The sequence below is a fragment of the Taudactylus pleione genome, unplaced genomic scaffold (assembly GCF_031769625.1).
Source record: "Taudactylus pleione unplaced genomic scaffold, aTauple2 ptg000536l, whole genome shotgun sequence".
Taxonomy (NCBI): Eukaryota; Metazoa; Chordata; class Amphibia; order Anura; family Myobatrachidae; genus Taudactylus; species Taudactylus pleione.
The window spans coordinates 3,615,219-3,636,444 of NW_028284938.1; the positions used below are offsets into that span (position 1 = coordinate 3,615,219).

General features: G+C 43.8%; 2 protein-coding genes across 2 annotated transcripts in view; both read right to left on the bottom strand.

The window, feature by feature from the left end:
• CALCRL (calcitonin receptor like receptor) overlaps nucleotides 1-21,226 on the bottom strand; it is a 196,064-nt gene that overhangs the window by 17,124 nt on the left and 157,714 nt on the right. Inside the window, exons 8-11 of the mRNA XM_088451049.1 lie at nucleotides 11,936-12,089; nucleotides 10,521-10,581; nucleotides 10,366-10,432; nucleotides 6,937-7,155 (exon numbers count right to left, since the gene is read on the bottom strand). Coding sequence (XP_088307175.1) covers nucleotides 6,937-7,155; nucleotides 10,366-10,432; nucleotides 10,521-10,581; nucleotides 11,936-12,089 — 501 coding nt within the window. The remainder of the gene's footprint in view (nucleotides 1-6,936; nucleotides 7,156-10,365; nucleotides 10,433-10,520; nucleotides 10,582-11,935; nucleotides 12,090-21,226) is intronic.
• LOC148501023 (lamina-associated polypeptide 2, isoforms alpha/zeta-like) lies at nucleotides 3,940-5,094 on the bottom strand. The gene has a single exon (XM_088451041.1). The coding sequence runs from the start codon at nucleotides 5,092-5,094 to the stop codon at nucleotides 3,940-3,942; it is 1,155 nt and encodes a 384-aa protein (XP_088307167.1).

Below are 21,226 nucleotides of genomic sequence, written 5' to 3' on the forward strand. Positions count from 1 at the left end.
GAGGACTGGAGAGTGCTGCTGGTGGTGGGAAGCAAAAAGCTAAATAAAGCTTCCCACAGCAGCCTCTCCCAACATAACGGTAGGCCTTGGCCACCGGTAATTTAACACTCCCCCTCCCAAGACCACCAGGTGTCGGGCAATAGGCCCGTGAGTGCAATCAGGCCACATGCCTGTAGGGCATGTTAGGCAGGCAGATTGCAAGCAAAAAGTAACTCTGGGCATTAGGCACAGGTCACTTAAGCACCCTAAGGTAGGGAGGAAATACCGAGCCCCTGGTGAGTGGCTGGGCGATAGGCCCAGTCCACTCTTTAGTAACAGATAGGTAAGTGGGGCACCTACTGTGTGGCATAATGCATATAAGGGCTACTACTGTGTGGCATAATGTGAATAAGGGGCTTTACTGGGTGGCAAAATGTGTATAAGGGGTACTACTGTGTGGCATAATGTGTACAAGAGGTACTACTGTGTGGCATAATGTGTATAAGGGGTACTACTGTGTGGCATAAGGTGAATAAGGGTCTCTACTGTGTGGCGCAACGTGAATAAGGGATAACTATGAGACATATAAAGTGGACATGCACTATATGGACAAAAGTATTTGGACGCACCACTTAATTATTGAATTGAGATGTTTCAATCAGACCAGTTGCCACAAGTGTATAAAATCAAGCACCTAGCCATGCAGTCGCCATTTGCAAACATTTGTGATACAAAATGGGTCATTCTGAAGAGCTCAGTGACTTCAAGCGTGGTACTGTGATAGGATGACACCTTTGCAATAATACGGTTTGTGAAATTTCATCCCTGCTGGATATTCAACGGTCAGCTGTAAGTGACATTATTAGAAAGTGGAAGCATTTAGGAACAACAGCAACTCAGCCTCGAAGCGGAAGATCGCATAAAATCACAGAGTGGGGTCAACTACTACTAAGGTGCAGGGTGTCACAACCCGTGCTTGCTACCCCTGCCGCTGGGTCACTTACTGCTCCTGTGGCCAGCCGGCTCGCTCCCTGAACTCAGTTTGTGCATCCACTGTCATCCCAGTGAGACGCAGGCTTCGTTGTTTCCGGCCTGGTAGGATGCAGCTCACATCCAGCCAGCCCCGGAGTACTGCTGTCCCAATCACCTGATTGATCCGGCCAATCTCTATCCAGCCTGAGTCAGCCAGGACCATCTGACGCTGCTCATCCAATCCTGGCTAACCTGGGATATATATTCTCACTGCCAGTACAATGTCTAGCTTAGTCTCTACTGAGTGAAGCTCAACTGTGCTCCGTTTACAGTCTATTGTTATCCTGCTGGTCCAGTTCTGTTGATTTTTGCTGCACTAACTGTCTATGCCATTCTACTCCTGTATAATCAGCATCTCAAGTTGCACAGGTAATTCCAGCTTGTTCCAGTGTGCTGAATCTGAGCTACACCTCTGCAAAGCATCCACCTGTCTGCTCAGGTATATCAGCCATTCCTGCTTTCCTGGTTCCATTCCAGATTATTCCACAGATACCATCCATTCTGGTGTTTGGTCTGTATCCGGTCCTGTCATCATTAGAGTGCTCCCAGACTACAGAGAGAACCCAGTCCAAGCCTGGTAAATCCTTCTGTCACTCAGGTGTTCTGAACTACAGAACCATGTAAGAAGAGTGCTTTTATTATTATTATCAAGTAACAACACAGTTCAGCCTGGTAATCTACTGCTACATTCTTCTCTGCTACATACATCATACCATCAACAACACCGACGTTCCTAGTGGTCTAGTGAGTACGATCCGGAATCTCTCCGCTGAGACCTGGGCTCGATTCCCGGTCAGGGAAGCATCTATTACATGTCAAGAGGTCTCCTCAGGCCTTCTAGCTTTGCATACACACCTCCCACTTCTCAGACAGACATCTACCTGACCCCGGTTCCACAAACAAAAACAAGCGTGACACATGGTGCGTAAAAGTCGACAACGCTCTGCTGATTCCATAGCTGAAGAGTTCCAAACTTCCACTGGCATTAATGTAAGCACGAAAACTGTGGCGGGGGCTTAATAGAATGGGTTTCGATGGCCGAGCATGCGCATGCAAACCTCACATCACCAACTCCAATGCCAAGTGTCGGATGGAGTGGTGTATAGCACACCAACACTGGACTGAGGAGCAGTGGAAACGTGTTCTGTCGAGTGACTAATCACACTTCTCTGGCAGTCATAAGGGAGAGTCTGGGTTTGGCGAATGCTGGGGGAATGTTACCTGCCTGACTGCATTGTTACAACTGTGAAGTTTGGTGGAGGAGAGATAATGGTATGGGGCTGTTTTTCAGGGTTTGGGCTAGACCCCTTATCTCCAGTGAACAGCAATCCTAATGCTTCAGCATTCCAAGACATTTTGGACAATGCAAAATGTCGGCCTGTGGACGACCCCACCTGAGAGTTAGTTGGTGAAATAGTTGGTGAAACCTGAGGATTGAGCGACCATTCCCCCGGATGAATATCTTGCCAGCTGAGATAATCGGCCTCCCAGTTTTCCACTCCTGGAATGAAGATGGCAGAGATTGCCACTGCGAATTCCTCTGCCCAACGCAGGATTCTGCCTACTTCCTTCATGGCGGCTCTGCTCTTGGTGCCGCCCTGTCTGTTGATATAGGCGACTGCTGTGGCATTGTCCGACTGTACTCGGACTGCCTGACCCTGCAACAGAGGCTGCGCCAGTTGGAGAGCATAAAATATTGCTCTTAACTCAAGAATATTTTTGGGTAGACCTGCCTCCCTTTGAGTCCAGTGCCCCTGAAAATGTCTTCCCCGGGTCACTGCTCCCCACCCTCTTAGACTTGCGTCTGTGGTGAGGAGAATCCAATCCCATACTGCGAACCGTCGTCCTGTCAGCAAGTGTGAGGGATTCAACCACCAAATTAGAGATGTTCTCGTCTGGGGTGACAAGAGGACTCGCTAGTGGAGAAATAGGTGGGATCCTGACCACTGGGGAAGAAGGTCCAACTGAAAGGGGCGGGCATGAAATCTTGCATATTGAATTGCCTCGAAGGTCGCCACCATCTTTCCCAGCAGGCGGATACAGAGATGTACTGATACTCTGCGATGCCGCAAAATCAGACGCACCATGCTTTGAATGGAGGAGACCTTGTCCTGGGGCAGAAATACTTTCTGTTCAGCTGTGTCCAATATCATGCCCAGGAACAGCAGACGTTGTGTCGGAGTCAAGGAGGATTTTTTGAAATTTAAGATCCACCCGTGTTGCAAGAGAAGATTCTGGGTTAACTGAATGTCTATTAACAATCGAGCTACTGACTGAGCCTTGATCAGTAGGTCATCTAAATATGGGACAATGACTACCCCCGGATATCGCAGCAGAGCCATCATGATGGCCATGACCTTTGTGAACACTCTTGGTGCCGACGAAAGACCAAAACGTAGGGCGTTAATTTGCCATTGCGAGTCTAGGACCGCAAATCGAAGAAATGCTTCATGAGGAGGCCAGATAGGGATGTGGAGGTAGGCATCTTTTATGTCTAGGGACACAAGAAACTCGTCTTTCTCGAGTCCTGCTATAACAGAGTGGAGAGACTCCATCTTGAACCTGAAGGCTCGAAGATAAGGGTTTAGATCCCTGAGATTGAGAATAGGTCTCATAGAGCCGTCTGGCTTGGGCACCACAAACAAGCTGGAATAAAAACCCTGACCTCTCTGATGGGTCGGAACTTCCACTACCACCTGGGACAATAGCAGCTTGTGTATTGCTTCTAGAATAACCTCTCTTTTTTCTGATGCCAGTGGTAAACCGGTTGTGAAAAAACGAGAATGCGGATCTATTCTGAAGTCCAACTCCAGACCGTGTGTAATGATGTCCCTGACCCAGGCGTCCTGGCAAGACTTGATCCACACTTCCCTGAAGTGTAAAAGATGAGCTCCCACCCTCTGATCTCCCAACTGAGAAAGAAGAGAGTCATGCGGAGGGCTTTGCTGTTGTCTTGTCCTGCTGGGACCCGGATGAAGCTGATGTTCTACCACGGCCTCTAGACCCTCGGGAGAAAGCCGGAGCTCCCCTGGAGCGTCCTCTAAACCTGCCGGAGGGACGAAAGGACCGAAAAGAAGGTCCTGCAGAAGGTCGTCTAGGAAGGGGAGCCGCAGATGGTAGGTAAGTGGATTTCTCACCGGTAGCCTGTGAGATCCACTTATCCAACTCCGTCCCGAAAAGAACTTCTCCGGTAAAAGGAAGAGCTTCTACAGCTCTCTTGGACTCTGCATCTGCGTGCCATTGGCGCAGCCAAAGGGCTCTTCTGGCTGATATAGCTAAAGCCGAAGATCTAGCGGAAAGACCACATATGTCCTTAGAAGCTTCCCCAAGGAAAGCGGCCGATTCTGCAAACTGTTCAGCCAGCTGAATGAGATCTTCAGTCTGTGATCCTGACCTGAGACCTTCTGCAAGCTGTGTAGCCCAGGCTTTGACAGCTTTATTAACCCAACAGCTAACCAGTGCGGGACGCTGTGACACTCCTGCCACTGTATAAATGGATTTTAGCGTGTTTTCCAACTTTCTGTCGGAGGACTCCTTTAAGGAAACAGCTCCCGAAACGGGAAGCACCGTCTTTTTAGAAAGGCGGGATACTGAGGGATCTACAGCTGGGGGGGTTTCGCATAATTTTCTACTATCTGGCGGAAATGGATAATAGGATAAAAGTTTCTTAGAGATTTGAAACCTCTTATCAGGGTGTTTCCACGCTGAGGTTAGGATATCATCCAACTCCTCTGAAGCTGGGAAAGTGACATTATATAACGAGGCAGCAGGAGGGGCCTGGGACATAACTTTAGTAAGTCCCTCCACAGATTTGGCTAAAGAACGTGCCCAATCTGGTTCAGGTGATCTCTGTGTGATCACCTCCCTGTCTCTGCGAGCTGCTTCAAGCTCATCAGAGAGTCTAGTCATAACCGAAGTTATTTGATCAGACCATAACGGCTGGGATGGAGTGTCAACAGCCTGCGGCTGAGACACACACTTGTCACACAGCAAAGAGGAGCTAGATTGATCTTGTATGAACTTCTCTGCACATTTTTTGCATGAGAAGGACTTTTGTGCAGCTTTAGATCCCTTAGAAGCCATGCTGCAGCACTCTGTCACACACACACCACACACACACACACACACACACACACACACACACACACAGTAGGTGAGAAGACAGATATAGAGACTACACATTAACCAAGGGGGGGCAGAGAGGGAGATTGCTATGCCCCCTTATCAGCTATATAATAGAACTATAAACAGCCTTTAAAAGAAACCTCTTTACTGGCCTTAATCTGATTTTTTTGTGCAGTCTCCAGGAGCAGCCCTTCTTCTAAAATGGCCCCCAGCGTCTACTGCAGAAGCGCTGGGGATGCTGGGAGGCAGGAGCAGAAGACGGACTTAAGCTCCGCCCCGTCCGCTATGGCGCCTTCACCGCGCTAGCGCTGCTGCTTGTTTGCCCGCCTGAATGAAGTCCTGTCTCTCCCGCTAGTCGGGAAGCCAAGACGCACTGACCTTGAACCTGCCATGGCTGCAGGCGGCGGGGTTTTTGCTGGGGGAAGCCCGTGACGAGCGCCGCATGCAGCGCGTCTAGGGCCCCCCAGAGACTGAGGTCTCTGTAGCTGGAGACCTCAGCGTGGACCACAGGCAGTGGCGGTGAGGTCTCCCCGGCAGCTCCAGCGGTGCAGACAGGCAGGGGCAGTGGCTGCCTGTCTGTATCCTCAAAATAATTTCTTTAAAAGTGCTCTTAGTGTGCCTTAATGGAGCAAAAGTCCAGCTCCCAGGGCACAAACTTTAGACTGACCTGGGGGGGGTATAGAGGGGGAGGAGCTAGCCACCATTCAAGTTTTTTTTATTAAAAGTGCCAGCTCCCGGCTAACCCACTTCTATACCCCATTGTACTGAGGCTCCAGTGTCCCCTAGTGGATGAAGGAGAAAATAAAAGTTGAATATAATCTTGGTCAAAACAAGTTCTAAAATTTTGGGTCTGCTCACAGATCGATAACTTTAGAAAACTCTTATTTTGAAAGCACTTTCAAATAAGTTTAATGTGACAATTATATTGTCGCACGCGTCACAGATGGCCTAACTGTAATGGCACGAGTTGGAAAAGTGTAGTGGTTCTCATACTCTGTCCTCCAGGTCACCCAGCAGGTGCACAGGTGTATTCATTACTTACGGATACATTTTAAGAGATCCACAGGTGGCGCTAATTATTTCACTTGTGTTTATATGAGGAGACCTGGAAAACATGCACTGTTTGGGGTCCTGAGGACCGAGTTTGAGAACCTGTGGTCTAGTGCATGGCCTTCACCTTGCAGTATGTGATGTTCTCTATAAAAATGGCGCTACTGAACATTTACAATATACAAAGCCCTCTTCATCCATAACAATGGCTGATCCATCCTCCTCTCCTGAATTGTGGGTTTTCTGCTTCTGTAAAGGACATGTAGACCAATGCTCCCGTGTGCACTAGGTACTTTGTGCACTGGGTGAATGGAGTATTGCACCTTGTCTTTCAATAATAAAACTCTGAACAAACACTGAGAGTACGCACAGCAGATATAATAAGATTCTATTATATCTGCTGTGAAACCTACAGGCTTCTTATTGCAAAATTCTCAGTTCCTTGTGGCATGCGCATACCGATGGCCTTACGTGATCATTTGGACCCCAGGTCAAACCCAGAAGTCTCTGCATCAATAGGAAAGCTCTCTATCCGACAGTTCTATATTCAGAAAATTGATCCATCTTCCCCATGGTGTTTAATGCGAATCAGAAACTGAACCAAGTGGCAGTTATAGCAGAGGAGGGGTGTCTGTCCTGTCATCATTTTCAAATGCCTTTTACAGAATAAATGGAAGCTTGGGTTTAACTGAAGTGTGAGCTGCTATTTTTGGCATAAAACATGTACACATATATTTTATTATGTCATACCTGATAATGCATGACAATATGCATGACATAGTTAAATACTTCTTCTGCTATCCGTCCCTCTGGTTTCCAAGGAAGAAGTACATATTGAATTCCAAGTAGAGGCACGAGGATGAGAGTTGCTCTCACAGCTTTCATGTAGAGATTTGATTCAGCCTGATGTGTAACTTTCAGTTTTGTTATTAGAACACGTACAATATTCAGCAGAAAAAATAGGTTCACCTTCAAATAATAAAATACATAATTAAAAACCATAACAAAAATACATAGAAATGCACCTCAATCATGATTAAAGTATTATATTTATTGCTAATGATAATAATAACATTTATATAGCACTTTTCTCTCAATATGACTCATAGTGCTTTACATTTGCATTCAAAACACAAAATAGAAATTAAGATGAACAGAAAAGAGATATTAGTGAATTCTTGAGTAAACAGGTGAGTATTATAAAACATTGGGCCCGATTCATGTTTATATGCAAATGCAGTTGCGAAAATATGCTAATGACCCCCTTCCGTCCAGTGAATAGAGACACTCAGTGAAAGCATCTCACATCCGCCGCTCACGCACATAACCGGAAACATCGAATGTAGATCAGGCGGCCATCTGCCTGCTGAGTAAGTGTAACCTGTCGCAGACGCAGTGGGTCTCCAGACACGCAGGGAGATCTCCTGCTGCGAGCAAGAACACAGTGGCTAAATTACGCACGCCCAGTAAACAGTGTTTAAGTGGTCCTAACACGCCTGTGTTTCTCTAGCCCCATTACCACCCCCAAATGCTGACTACCTGTCACTCACTTTGCTAATGAATCCTCTGTGCAAATGTAATCGCAATACAATCACTGTGCAAGCGCAGTGTGGTTTATACGCATACACAATGACACTCAATCTGCCATTTGCGTTCAAATATGAATCAAGCCCATTGTCACATACAATGAAATAAAATAAGATTAATAATATTTTCATTATAACTAAGGGGTGAGGGAACTGAGGTAAGCAATTCAATCTGTTTGCTGCACACACTTAAAATGGGCAACATAATCCTATGTGCTCACCCAAGCTTGTTTATACCACATTGACAATTTGGTATAACAGTGGCAGGCAGGGACCTTCAGAAAAGGATAATCCGGCCCCTCAGTGCCCATGGGACAAGCGGTGGTCTAGGTTTCCTTGTGGGTGAATCAGCTGTGTTGTCTCCCAAATAAGGTAAGATATAGGGCTCTGGCTCAACCGATTTTGTTTATCATGGACCATCAGGATTTTAACTCATAACACTTATTGCACCAGTAGGGGTTAATGACAGTGTGTACGTGACTTTTACCAAATACTGATCATCTGTATAAATATGTGCCTTTGGGGCATATTCAATTGGGAACAAGGTATTCACCACAAAAAAATCACGTGGACTTCGCACCCAATTGTAGATTACTGCGGGTATTTGCACTCCCGATACCTGCGGTATTCAATTTAAAAAAAAAAAACGCATAAAATTCAGAAAACTCCGTGGTGCGTGAAAAAAAACAAAACTACTTACTGGTCATCTGCGCACTGAGGAGGGGGCTGCTGGGAGATGTAGTTCTCCCTGCTGCTGCCTCCAGGGTGGGCTCACACACACACACACATATCACACACGCTACTGGGTCATGGCAGCGTGGAGAAAGAAGACAGCGTTTAGGAAGGTGAGTAATTACTGACTAAGCTAATTGGAAACTTCCAATTTGCTTAATTAGTCAATAGGGGTGGGGGGAGGGGTTGTGCCTCAGAGGTCCCAGAGAAATTCACGACCATTTTCCCTAAAAATATGGATTTTAAGCAAAATTGGTCGTGCTCTGGAGGTGTGAAAAAAAAAAAAAACCTCCTGCTGCTCAAAAAATGTAAAACTCAGCACCTAATTTAATAGCAATAACTCTGCACCTGCAGGAAAAACCAGGTGCAGGATTTTTACTATTATCGCATTTAATTGAATACCCCCCTTTGTCTTGCTCATAAATAGCTAAAGTCTTTTAAAGTAGATACTGTACAGTCGGTACAACACTGTATCAACTAAGTTATTGTTGAATATTTGCTAATCATGCATCGACATGCGCAGTAAGTTGTTAATGAGCAGAATGTTGCTGAATATGCTAATTTGTGTTAAAATAGTTTGGGCATAAACCACTTGTTTTATGGCCTTGGTGCTTGTGCAGCTAAATAAAAGAGCCAATGCATTATTATTTTATTATAGCCATAACTGGGGAGCAGCTATTGCCTCTTGCTGCTCAATAGAGTAGAGAGCTAATGTGTGTATTCTTTCTATTAATAACTGGGGAGTCATCGCCCCCTAAAGGTATAAAAAGTAGCTGCAATGCACCATAGCCTCTCTTGGAACCATGCTGATGGTGTCCATTCTCACCTGGGTGTCTAACTGAATTAGACAACAGAGCTACCCGGTAATCACTATTGATGTACATCTATGAACTGACCTTAGCTAAGTATATTAAACCTTCTCTACTTGTTATTCCTATTATTTTGTGTTGTGTGTTTACTTTAATCACGTGTTATTTTAACTGATATTCTTGTGATATTAACATCACATTGGAAACACTTGTTTATTGCATTTAGTGTCATCTTAGAGGATCATTAAACCTAAATCATAAACCGATTCTATAAGAAACCGCACATATCAATGACAGTCTGCCCACGAAGTGCGAGCAACATTACAGACCCGTGCTGCACATGCTCAGTATGGATCCGCCGCATGCACAGATTCCCAAACATCGGGAATCTGCATAAAAAACTGAGCTGAGTCTGCAGCTGAATCAGGCCCCTAGTCTGCAGCTGAATCAGGCCCCTAGTCTGCAGCTGAATCAGGCCCCTAGTCTGCAGCTGAATCAGGCCCCTAGTCTGCAGCTGAATCAGGCCCCTAGTCTGCAGCTGAATCAGGCCCCTAGTCTGCAGCTGAATCAGGCCCCTAGTTTGCAGCTGAATCAGGCCCCTAGTTTGCAGCTGAATCAGGCCCCTAGTCTGCAGCTGAATCAGGCCCCTAGTCTGCAGCTGAATCAGGCCCCTAGTCTGCAGCTGAATCAGGCCCCTAGTCTGCAGCTGAATCAGGCCCCTAGTCTGCAGCTGAATCAGGCCCCTAGTCAATTTTCATAAATGTGGTCTGTGTCTTATGGTCCGAGACCCTAAATTGCTCTTGCAGTTGCCAACTAGCGATCCGTACTGCTTAAAATCTCGCCCCACCACCAAGAAAAGATGAAATACAAAACTATCTCACAATACAATCAAGGGTTGTGCATATTCTATTATGAGTATGTATACAGATAACTGGACCAGAATTAGCCAATGCCCTAACTGAGGTAAGCTACCACAATTCATTTTAATAGTTTTTATTATAATCTAAACTGCTTGAGTATTGAAAAACACCAAGCAAAGAAAGCATACATACCAATAAAGCAGCACAAATGGGTCCATGAATGATATACAGCAAATGGGTATCAGAACTAATCCAGCAGCTAAATTAAAAAAAGTGACATATTAGCGATTTGCAATAACATATATAAAATAATGAAAAAATTTGAAAATATAATGCTAAAAACTTACTTGTCATTGTAATACAAGGTCCTGGCAACAGCATTTATCAAGGCTGGAATCAGTGGAAACCCTGTAGGCAGACAGATTTATATAAAATACAAATATATATTATGTTTATAAACAATGTCTATGTTCTGTAATGTATGCCACTTACTGTACGTCCCTGTGTTTTCTGTTCATACTATTTGTACTTTTGTAAGGCGCTGCAGAATGATTGTGGCATCAAACAAATTAAGGATAATACATATATATATGCATACTGTATATATAAATTTTAAAGTAATATATATTGCTCAATTTAGGGCTCTCAAACCAGGTTGGTACTGGGAACATAAGAGTATCTCTGGTGCTGAGAAGCGTACTTTATAGATTAAAACTTTAGAAGCTTTAGTAAATCCATCACCTTGTGGAAGTGAACAAGTCAGAAGACTAAGCTCCATCACACACCGCTGCCACCTACAGATGTGTCCTTGCTCATATAGCCTCAATACGCCACACAGCCTGGCGCAAGCAAGTCACTATGCAACTATGCTAGCGTCCGGCGTCTATTTTTGGAGAAAAGGCGACTAGGACGCACCAGGAGACTGCTGATTAATTTGATATGTGACACTTATATATATATCTGTGTGTAACTGAGGCTGTAAATGGAACTTGGTGTAGAAAAAAGCGGAGGCCGCTGAATCGTAGCACTTCATATTTTGATTGACTCAGTCGCACACAGATATAAAAGTGTCAAATTAGCACAGTCTCCTGGTGCATCCTATTCGCATCGTATTGCAACTTAGATGCATTTTCAGCAAAACAAAAAGCAAAACACAAACCTGGCGCTAGGAGAGTCTCACAGGACCAGTTGCCGAGAGAGGCTGTTTGGCGCGACTGCAACCAAGACAAGTGAGGATGATACATCTGTTTATCAACTATAGCAGGTATGAGGAACCTCAGGCCCGAGGGCCGTATAAGGCCCTCGGAACTTTTTTCTGGTAGCCTCATCTGGCTAGCAGGGTGCCTAGAATGGCACCATGCAGCCAGAATCTATGCAGCAGTGCCACCTGGAGCACTCTTAGGATGCTTCAGACGGTCACGTCGCTGGCCCGGCAATGCTGTAATCACTGGCAATTGTGGCCTCGCCCCTGTGTGACTTTACACGGAGGGGGTGTAGCCTGCACCAGGCCCGCGAATAATGTTATATATATCAAAATATCCCTCGGCAGAAAAAAGGTTCCCCACCCCTGAACTATATGATCTGCCACATTGTACAACACCATATTCCCCCTATCAGCAACTTTTTGCACTAAAAATTATTTTCCGAGATTCCTGCTTCCCATGTCCTAATTAGACTCCCTACCAAATGTGGTGATATTCTGATTGTTAGACCAAGCTACAGATCGGTCTCCCTTTATAAAAGTAAAAACATAATTACATACCCCATCCTAGTAAGTAGTACCATATCAAATGCTGTTTTTCTGCAAATACAGCAACCACTATAAGCGTATGTAAATAAATTCCTTCACACAACATCCAAAAATAATTGCATCCCATCAGATAACAGTGGATAAACTGAAATAGTTTGCAGCTCATCTGTGAAGAAAACAAATAAAAGGTAATTAATGCAATGACCTAAAACCCTGCATGATAAAAGTGTAAGTTGTATAGCATATTCTTTACAAAATGTAAAAAAAAATCGCTTACAATGTTATACAGTGCCTTGAACGAGTATTCAGCTCCCTTCTTTTTTTCCCAACTAAGGCTCTGTTTTTGTCCTAACTAATACTGAATTGGGGCAGTCTACGATGGACTGCCCCAATTCCTGTTTTTGGCGACGTCAGGGAAATCAAACATGTTGGAAATCCTCGATTCGCCGATCCCCACCAAAAATTGATGGAGATCGGCGAGTCGAGGATTTTTTAACATACTGTTTTTCTCCGATCCTCCGATGGATCGACGATCATAGATGTCTGCCAATCAGAATTTTTGGTCACCAATTGGCGGATCGAAATTGCTGAACCTTGGAGCTCATGTATTGCCTGCATAAGGATCTTATAACTTGGAATGTTTATTTTTTTAAAGTGGCCATTTTCACACCCTCCCCAAATATATTTATTTTTTATTTTCCTACCATATCACTAGATGTGCAAATAATGGGCCCCATCCATCTGCGATGATTTGCCGCGATCCCGTGATGCTGCAACCCGGCATCGCAGAATCGCAGAAATCCATCATGCTGGATTTCGGCGATTTGATGATCGCGATCAAAAAATTATTACAATTGTCAAATCGCGGACATTTCACATGTGAAATGTCTGCGATCCAGCGACAGATCGCAGAACATCGATGGTGGTCGAACGGAAATTTCCGATCGTAGCCCTGCATCGCGGCGATGTATAGGCACCTTAAGTGTGAGCTATTATTACAATATACGTTATCTGTAAGCATTCAGTCTTTTTAGAGGAACATTACAATGATTTCTTCTTTATGTTTTATTCTTTATTACTGGACACTGTTTATTACCAATATTATAACTTTAACATTTTAAGTAAAATGTTTCTACTCTAAAGCAAAGCTAAAACCCCCTTGACCCTAGTAATTAAGGGCCTGATTCAGAGGTGGACAGATATGCAGTAGTGGCTGTGTCAAAATGCTGCAGCCGATATTATGTCTAAATAGAGGTTCTAATCTGATGTGGTGCACAAAAACTCAAACCATCGGTCCAACATCAATCACACCGTTGGACTTTTGAGCAACTCTATGGTTGCTCAAAATTTCAGACGGAAATTGGCTGCTGGTGCCAGTAGAACTGCCTCTTTTGTCACAGTCTCTGACACCAACACGCCCGCCAATGCCAGCCACCCCCTCCGTCACTGCCCAGGAAGCCTATCAGAATTGCATGGAACTCTGGGGGTCATTCAGACCCGCTCGCGAGAGCGCAGAACGCTCGCAAGCGGGTCGATGTTGCCCCACTGCGCATGCGCACGACGTCGTGCGCATGCGTGAGACCCAGATAGCGACGGGCTCTCCGTCGCTCCGGGTCTCGCACCAAAGGGGGCGTGCTGTCGATGTTGATTGACAGCACGCCCCCTTTGGTGGGCGTGCTGGGGGCGTGACTGCCAGACGGAGGCGTTCCCATGGGAACGCCTACCGTCTGAAGTCGGCCCCACTGACATCACTAGTGATGTCAGTGGGAGTGATTTTGGCTCTGATAGAGCCAAAATCACTCCAGGGCTTGCGGCAACGAGACCCTACCGCAGGGTCTCCGTCGCAAGCCCGATGGTCTCAATGATCTTGACCATCGCGACCATCATCATGGACGCTCGCATAAGCTGTGGATGGTCACCCACAGCTATGTGAGCGTCCAGGAGGACGCTCCATTTTCATGGAGGAGGGCCCTGATTCAGAGCGAGCGCTCTGGTCAGAGCGTTCGGATCTGAATCAGGCCCTCTATGCAAATCCGACCTGCATTACCCACAAGTGCCCAATGTTCTACATCCGTCCACCTCTGAATCAGGCCTTAAGTGTGAGACTGAAGTGAGCCACTTTGATAAAAAGGTCTCCCAATCTAAATATATGCAAAAATAAATAAACAGTGCTAATAAATGTCACAACACTTATAGGGCGGGATGTACTAAAGGGGGAAATGTGGTAAAACCTCCAAAAATGCAGTTTTCGGGGGTTTTACCACATACCCCATATGTACAAAGCACCGTCCTGGTGAGTAACGCCACCTTCAGGTGGCGTTACCCAATAGAAGCCTACTGGCTTCTTTCCGGCGACGCTCCAACTACATACCGCAGAAATCAACTGCGGTATGTACCCGAAGAGCGGCAGGATATATTGCATCGCGGATGCGCTGCTTAGTACATCCCGCCCATAGTGTTCATTCTGCACCTTTAACAACCTGTGCAGTTCCTCTTTCCTGCCTGGGGTGTCGCTCTTTGCTCTGGTGCTTCTAGCAAATTCAGCTAACGCAACAAACTGCTAAGATACAGACCAGATTGTGCTAGAACCACCAAAGCAAAGAGCGACATCCCAGACAGGATAGAGGAACTGCATGGTTTGTGACAGGAGCAGGGTGCTAGAGTGAACACTAATTTAAAAATAATATATAAATTCATATAACAAACTATAAAATATACATATTAGACTCACTATATTAAAAGGTAGTATTTATTAATATCAGATAAAAATTCTATAGAGATTGCAATATCAATTAGAACCAAGTCGGCAACAGATGTAGTTAATAAAATACAATGTACCATTTTTGTTTATTAGCAGTTACTTATTTAGCACACACGTATTATGCGACATTTTACAGAGAATATTTAATGCATTCACATCAGTTCCTGCCCCAAAAAAGCTTACAATCTATGGGGTCTATTTACTAAGCCTTGGATGGAGATATAGTGAACAGAGATAAAGTCCAGCCAATCAGCTCACAGTCATTTTTCAAACACAGGGGCAGAGGTACTAAGCTCTTGGAAGTGATAAATTGAAGAGTGATAAACTACAACCAATTAGCTCCTAACTGTCTTTTTCAAACACAGCCTGTAACATGATAGTTAGTAGCTGACTGGCTGGTAGTTTATCAATCTCCAGAGCTTAGTACATCTCCCCCACAGCCTATAACATACAGTTAGAAGCTGATTGGCTGGGACTTTTGGGTCTATTTACTAAGCCTTGGATAGAGATAAAGTGAACGGAGATAAAGTACCAGCCAACCAGCTTTTAACTGTCAATTTTCAAGCACAGGCCTGTATTCAATTAGTTTCGCACCCGCGATACTTTTTCGCCTGCTGGACTTTTTCGCCTACATCGCGTATTTTAGCAGCGGAAACTTATCTTGCACGCCCCCGCGATTCGCCCTATTCAATTCCAAAAGATGCGAAAATGCAACCTGGCGAATGCAAACTAAAGTCGCTAAAGTAAAAAAAAGTAAAAAAACCACCTCATCCCTACTTGCAGACCCCCCAAAAGTGTATTTTGCTAGTTTTTAAGTTTGTACCCCCACTTTGCACTTTTTCGCCCCCATTTTCAAAGTGCTCTTTTGGGGTGTTCCTCATTTATTTTTTTAGTTTTTTTTTTACGCAGTTATCCTTTGGGGGCTGTCCCAAGGATGCTGAATGGTTTCCCCACCTTTCACCCCAAAATAGCGATTGTGCACTTTTTTCACCACCTATTCATAGGCGAATCATTTTCGCCTACTACATTGCACTGCGTTATCACTTGGCAAAAAGTCGTAATTGGCGATACTTTTTCGCGGATTCCGACTTTTCGCGGCTAATTGAATACGGACACAGCCTGTGACATGGCACTTAGGAGCTGATTAGCTTGTACTTTATTTCTGTTCACTTTATCTCCATCCAAGGCTTAGTAAATAGACCCCTTTATCTCCGTTCACTTTATCTCCATCCAAGGCTTAGTAAATAGACCCCTTTATCTCCATCCAAGGCTTAGTAAATAGACCCCTATAAAATACACAGACATACAGATGTGTCCACAAACATATATCCTACGTGTGCTGCGGTTATATATGCATGCAAAATGCTACTTTATAGTGTGAGCGGCTGTGACACTGTAATGTAGCCTTTTGTATGCCGATACAGCCGCAGTTGCACACAGAATATAGGCATGGCATATGTATTTTAATCAGCACAAGCTGATTGTGCGTCCAATTTGCATCACTTTGCGAGTAAAACACATTTGAAGGGAAAATATGTTCAGCGCTACTGAGTCGTGCCATGCCGTGGGTATAAGAGCTTGTTAATGCAGAAGGAGTCTAGATGTATGTGGACACATCTGTACATAACAGGATTCATTTTTGTCAGAAGCCAATTAACCAACTGTACCTTCATGTTTTTGGTTTGTGGAGGAAATCAGAATACTTGGATGAAACCCAAGCAAACACAGGGAGTACCTACAAATAAACACATGACCCCAGTGCTGTGAGGCAGTAAAGCTAATTTTTGCGTCACTGTTGCCTCAACCAGGGCTGTAACTAGGGAGGTGCGGCCAGTGCCACCGCACAGAATGCATGATCTCTTTGTGCCGTATCTCAGTAGCGGTGCACCCGGCTTGTTCTATGCAGTCCTGAGCTCAGTCTTCCAGACAGGTCCTCAGGCCAATGGCAGCAGTGGTTCAGTGGCCAATAGCGTTGGAGGTCGGAGTGTGGAGCTGTGAGTGGAACAGACTGGACACTAGCGGCTTCAGCAGCTCAGGTCCTGTCTCTGCATGACCTCACGTCCCCCCTCCCTCCCGAACACCAGCACTTTCAGCAGTCCCCCCCCTTCCCTCTGTCAGACCCCCCCCACCCACCCCCACCCCCCGGGCAGCAGCACCTTCAGTATGTCCATGTGGTGGTGTTCTCATTTATAAATTTTCCAATACAACATACACTGTCCTCGCTGCACTATAAGCCTATAAATCTGTCCTGGTTGTACTAAAGCCCAGTGTTGTTATCTTTTATTTATAGGACACCATTGTGTGGCATAATGTGTATAATGGCATTACTAATTTGTGGCATAAGGTGTAAGGGGAATTACTGTGTGGCATACTGTGTATAAGGGCACTACTAATGTGTGGTTTTATGTATATAAGGGGTACTACTACAATGTGGCGTTATGTGTATAAGAGGCATTACTACGGTGTGACAGAACGTGAGTAAGGGACTCTACTGTGTGGCTTAACGTGAATAAGGGGTGGCTCTACTGTGTGGCGTAACGGGAATAAGGAGTAATACTGTGTGGCATAACATGAATAAGGGGGGTTCTACTGTGTGGCATAACGCGAATAGAGTACTACTGTGTGACGTAACGTGAATAAGGGGCTCTACTGCATGAGATAACGTGAATAAGGGGGGCTCAACTGTGCGGTGTACTGTGAATAATTTAAGGGGCTCTACTGTGCGGTGTATTGTGAATAAGATTGTACTGCTGTGTAGTGTAATTTGAATTCGTACTATTGTGTGACCACGCCCCAACACGCTGTCCTTGTTTAAACTTTAAAGTATGGGGAGGGGCAATGATGTTTCTGGCCCAGGGCACCAAAATGTCTAGTTACGGCTCTGGCCTTAACCATAGCCAAATAAACAATATAAAACAAGATACCAAACTGGACACTAAACTGTAAGTTACCTATAGCTTTCATAAAGAACAAATTACTCCATCACCAACATATATATATACACAGGGGATGAAAAGCTCAGAGCTCCTGAATGGTTGAAAATATTACCAATATGTGCAGCCAAATGACTTATAAATACCACCTAGGATTGACTGTACTTAAACTGGAGAACAGGGTGAGCTGTTCCCCGGCTGCTACTTCTCAGTGAAATAGGCAGGCTCGGCGATGGGAGTACAAAGGGCACACCCGTCCTGGTCCAGAGGTTCCCAGAAGGGATGCGGAAGCAAAATTTGATTTACATACAGATTGCGCTGCACAACTAGGTAGAAAAACGTAACAAACGTAACAAACAGTGAAGCCGCCAGGGTAATCGCCCTAGTGACCCCTTCCCCGGCTACCCTCATCACCTGGAGTGTGCTACGCATGCGCCATAGTATTGAATGATGCCACAGCTGAATCATTACTTGTGATGCTGCATCCATGCTGGCCCTTCTGTGCCTGCCTCCCTCCGTGCCACCATGGCCTCCTCCTAGGAAGAGTAGGAGGAGGCAAGAGTAGGCTTGCGGTGCAACTTGGCTGCAAGCCCAAGCAGCAATAGCAGGATCACTGTCTTCACTGATGACTGCAGACACCTTCCCCAGCCCAGAGGCAGCTACAACAGCACTGTCAATGTACAAGAACTTGAAGAGAAGAGTTTTTTACACTGACTGCATCAGTAACAGAGATATAGTTTTGTGGTAAGGTTAGTTTTTACTTTTCATTTAATTTCAGTTCTATTGAAATGTGTGTGTGTGTGTATATATATATATATATATAAATATATATATAAATATGCTGAAAAATAAGAAGACGTGCGCCTAATAGTGTAGTATTTAAATAACAGCAAATAGTTCTCAAAATAAGTAATGTGCGTACCAAACAAAAACTTTCAATAAAGCTTATTTGATGTCCAGGTCTCCCTCATATGGTCAGGGAACAACTGCCAATAGATTCCGGAGATAGGTACCCTCTTATATGGACCTTAAATGAAAAGGCTCCAACCAAGCCCATACATATATTATAGTGTAGTAATTTCAGCCATTTAGAGTGGATAGTAAATAAATATTTCTGCGTACCAGATGTAGCAAATAGTAGTGCATATAAAGATAAGCTCCCTCCTGTTCTGTAAGTTACCAGAAATCACCCTCTAATTCATACATCGGGGGTATCCAGCTTCAAAACATAAAAAGGAGATTGATCTCCGTAAATAATTTTTTATTTTCCAAACACATGTAAAAACGAACAGACAGATTACTAACAGGAATAAAATGAATAAAAGGTGCTTATCTTTGGTAAGTTTTAAGCAGAAAAAGAGTCCACTCTGATGGAGGTGCAGGAGAACCAGTGCCAACGCGTTTCATCCTAGTTGGACTTCCTCAGGGGTGATACCCAGATGGTGGAGTACCTCCTTATATACCCCTTAGTAGGGGTGTGCCCAATTTTGCCATTGAAATGACTAAAAACGCCGTCTGCACATGTTCTCTTGCGCGGCGGCCATCTTGATGACGTCATCAACTTGCGTCATCCATTACACCGATTAATAACCCACAGTTTTTTGTCCGTGTTGTTCATTTTAATGAACACGCGGTATAGTGCACAAACCGCCTTGTATTAGCACATATTTTAGGCTCCTAAGTCCATACTAAATATCGTGAGCCGCGATCTGTATACCGGAAATATGACAACGCACTTCCGGGTCTGGCGCCATCTTGGTTGAGGACCGTATAGTATCGGACGTGCGCCCGCGCACTTCCGGGTCCGGCGCCATATTTGTGGAGGCTTAATGTGTGACTAAGCCCCAGCCATCTTGCATGGGGCAGGGGATAACTCTACTTTAATGAAGCATAACGCAGCGGCTGTTTTATACTACATGGTGCTCATGGCAGCCATTTTATTGGTGTAGTGGCCCCATATAGGTGACCAAATAAAATCATCCACCATTTTAGGTGTAATATCTGGATACAACCGGCAGCCATCTTTCTTAACCATAGCGCTAAATAATAACATCAGAAAATCGTTCTAAGCAGTGCAGAATAAATATACATAAAAATCATATATTAAAAATATTAAAATCTTATAATATATGAAATGTATATAAATGAGGAACCCATAAAAAAACCAATTAAATGGCAAGGAAAAAACAGGATAAAACAGGATACAATAAGGTAAAATAAAAATGGAATGCAATATATTAAAATGGAATATAATAAGGTAGAATAAAAATGGAATGCAATATAATATTATATTAAAATGAAAACAGGGGTATTAAAATTGATACAAGAGTAATTCATATAGTCACATTAGAGAAATGGAGCTATTTCGTAATAATCATTTAAACCATTAGGCAACATGGTATTAAGCTCAAATATCCAATACATTTCTCTCTGTGATAATTTAACAGCTAAATCTCCTCCCCTAGGACCCAGGCTAACTAATTCAATACCTTTAAATGTGAGGAATTCTGGATTAGAGTCATGATGTGACTTGAAATGTCTTGAAATGGAGTGACTTTCAACCTTGTTTTTAATATTCCTAACATGCTCTTGAATGCGAAGTTTTAAATTCCTCTTCGTCTTACCAATGTATTTTAAACCACATGTACATTCCAATAAATAAATCACAGAACATGTATTACAATTGATAAAATGTTTGATTGAAAAAGTAACAGAGCTGTTATAATTCGAGAACATCTTTCTATTAGGGTGGAGGTATTTACACATGTTGCATCTCCCACATTTAAAAGATCCTACACACCTATTCAAGATGTTACTTCGATGATCCTTTTCTTTTAAAAGACTTGGTGCTAGCATGTCTTTCAGATTTTTAGCTTTCTTAAATATGATTGTAGGTTTTTCAGGCAAGATGTCCTTTAAAACTGGGTCCAATTTTAGAATACCCCAGTGTATATTCATTACCTGTTTAATTCTCTTATCATCAGTATTAAATTGTGTAACAAAGGGAATCAACTCCCCTTTCTCTTCCTTAGCTTTGTATTGCATCATGTCTTTTCTTTGAAGTGTCTCAGTTTTGTTCCTGGCTTCAGAGATTAAGTTTTCGGGGTAGCCTCGTTCCCGAAACCTCTCAGAATAAATATCTAATTGTTGCGAACATACCCCTATATCAGAACAGTTCCTCTTAATACGAAGAAACTGAGAGTAGGGAATATTATCCTTCCATTTTTTGACATGCCCACTTCTATAGTGAAGGTAACTATTAGTGTCGACTGATTTGATAAACGTCTTGGTCTCGATTTTATTTCCTTTACCTTCTAGAACTATATCCAAGAATTCAATCTCCTTTTTCTGTATATTGGAGGTGAATGTGAGATTAAAATCATTATTATTAATATGGTTAAAAAATTCCTTTAAAACCTTCTCATCTCCCTTCCAAATAATGATAATATCGTCAATATAGCGTTTATAAAAACAAATGTTCTCTTTAAAAGGATTATTAGCATAGATAAAATTAGCCTCCCAGTTACCCATAAATAAGTTTGCATAACTAGGTGCAAAAACTGTGCCCATTGCGGTCCCACATATTTGTAAATAAAATTGATCTAAAAA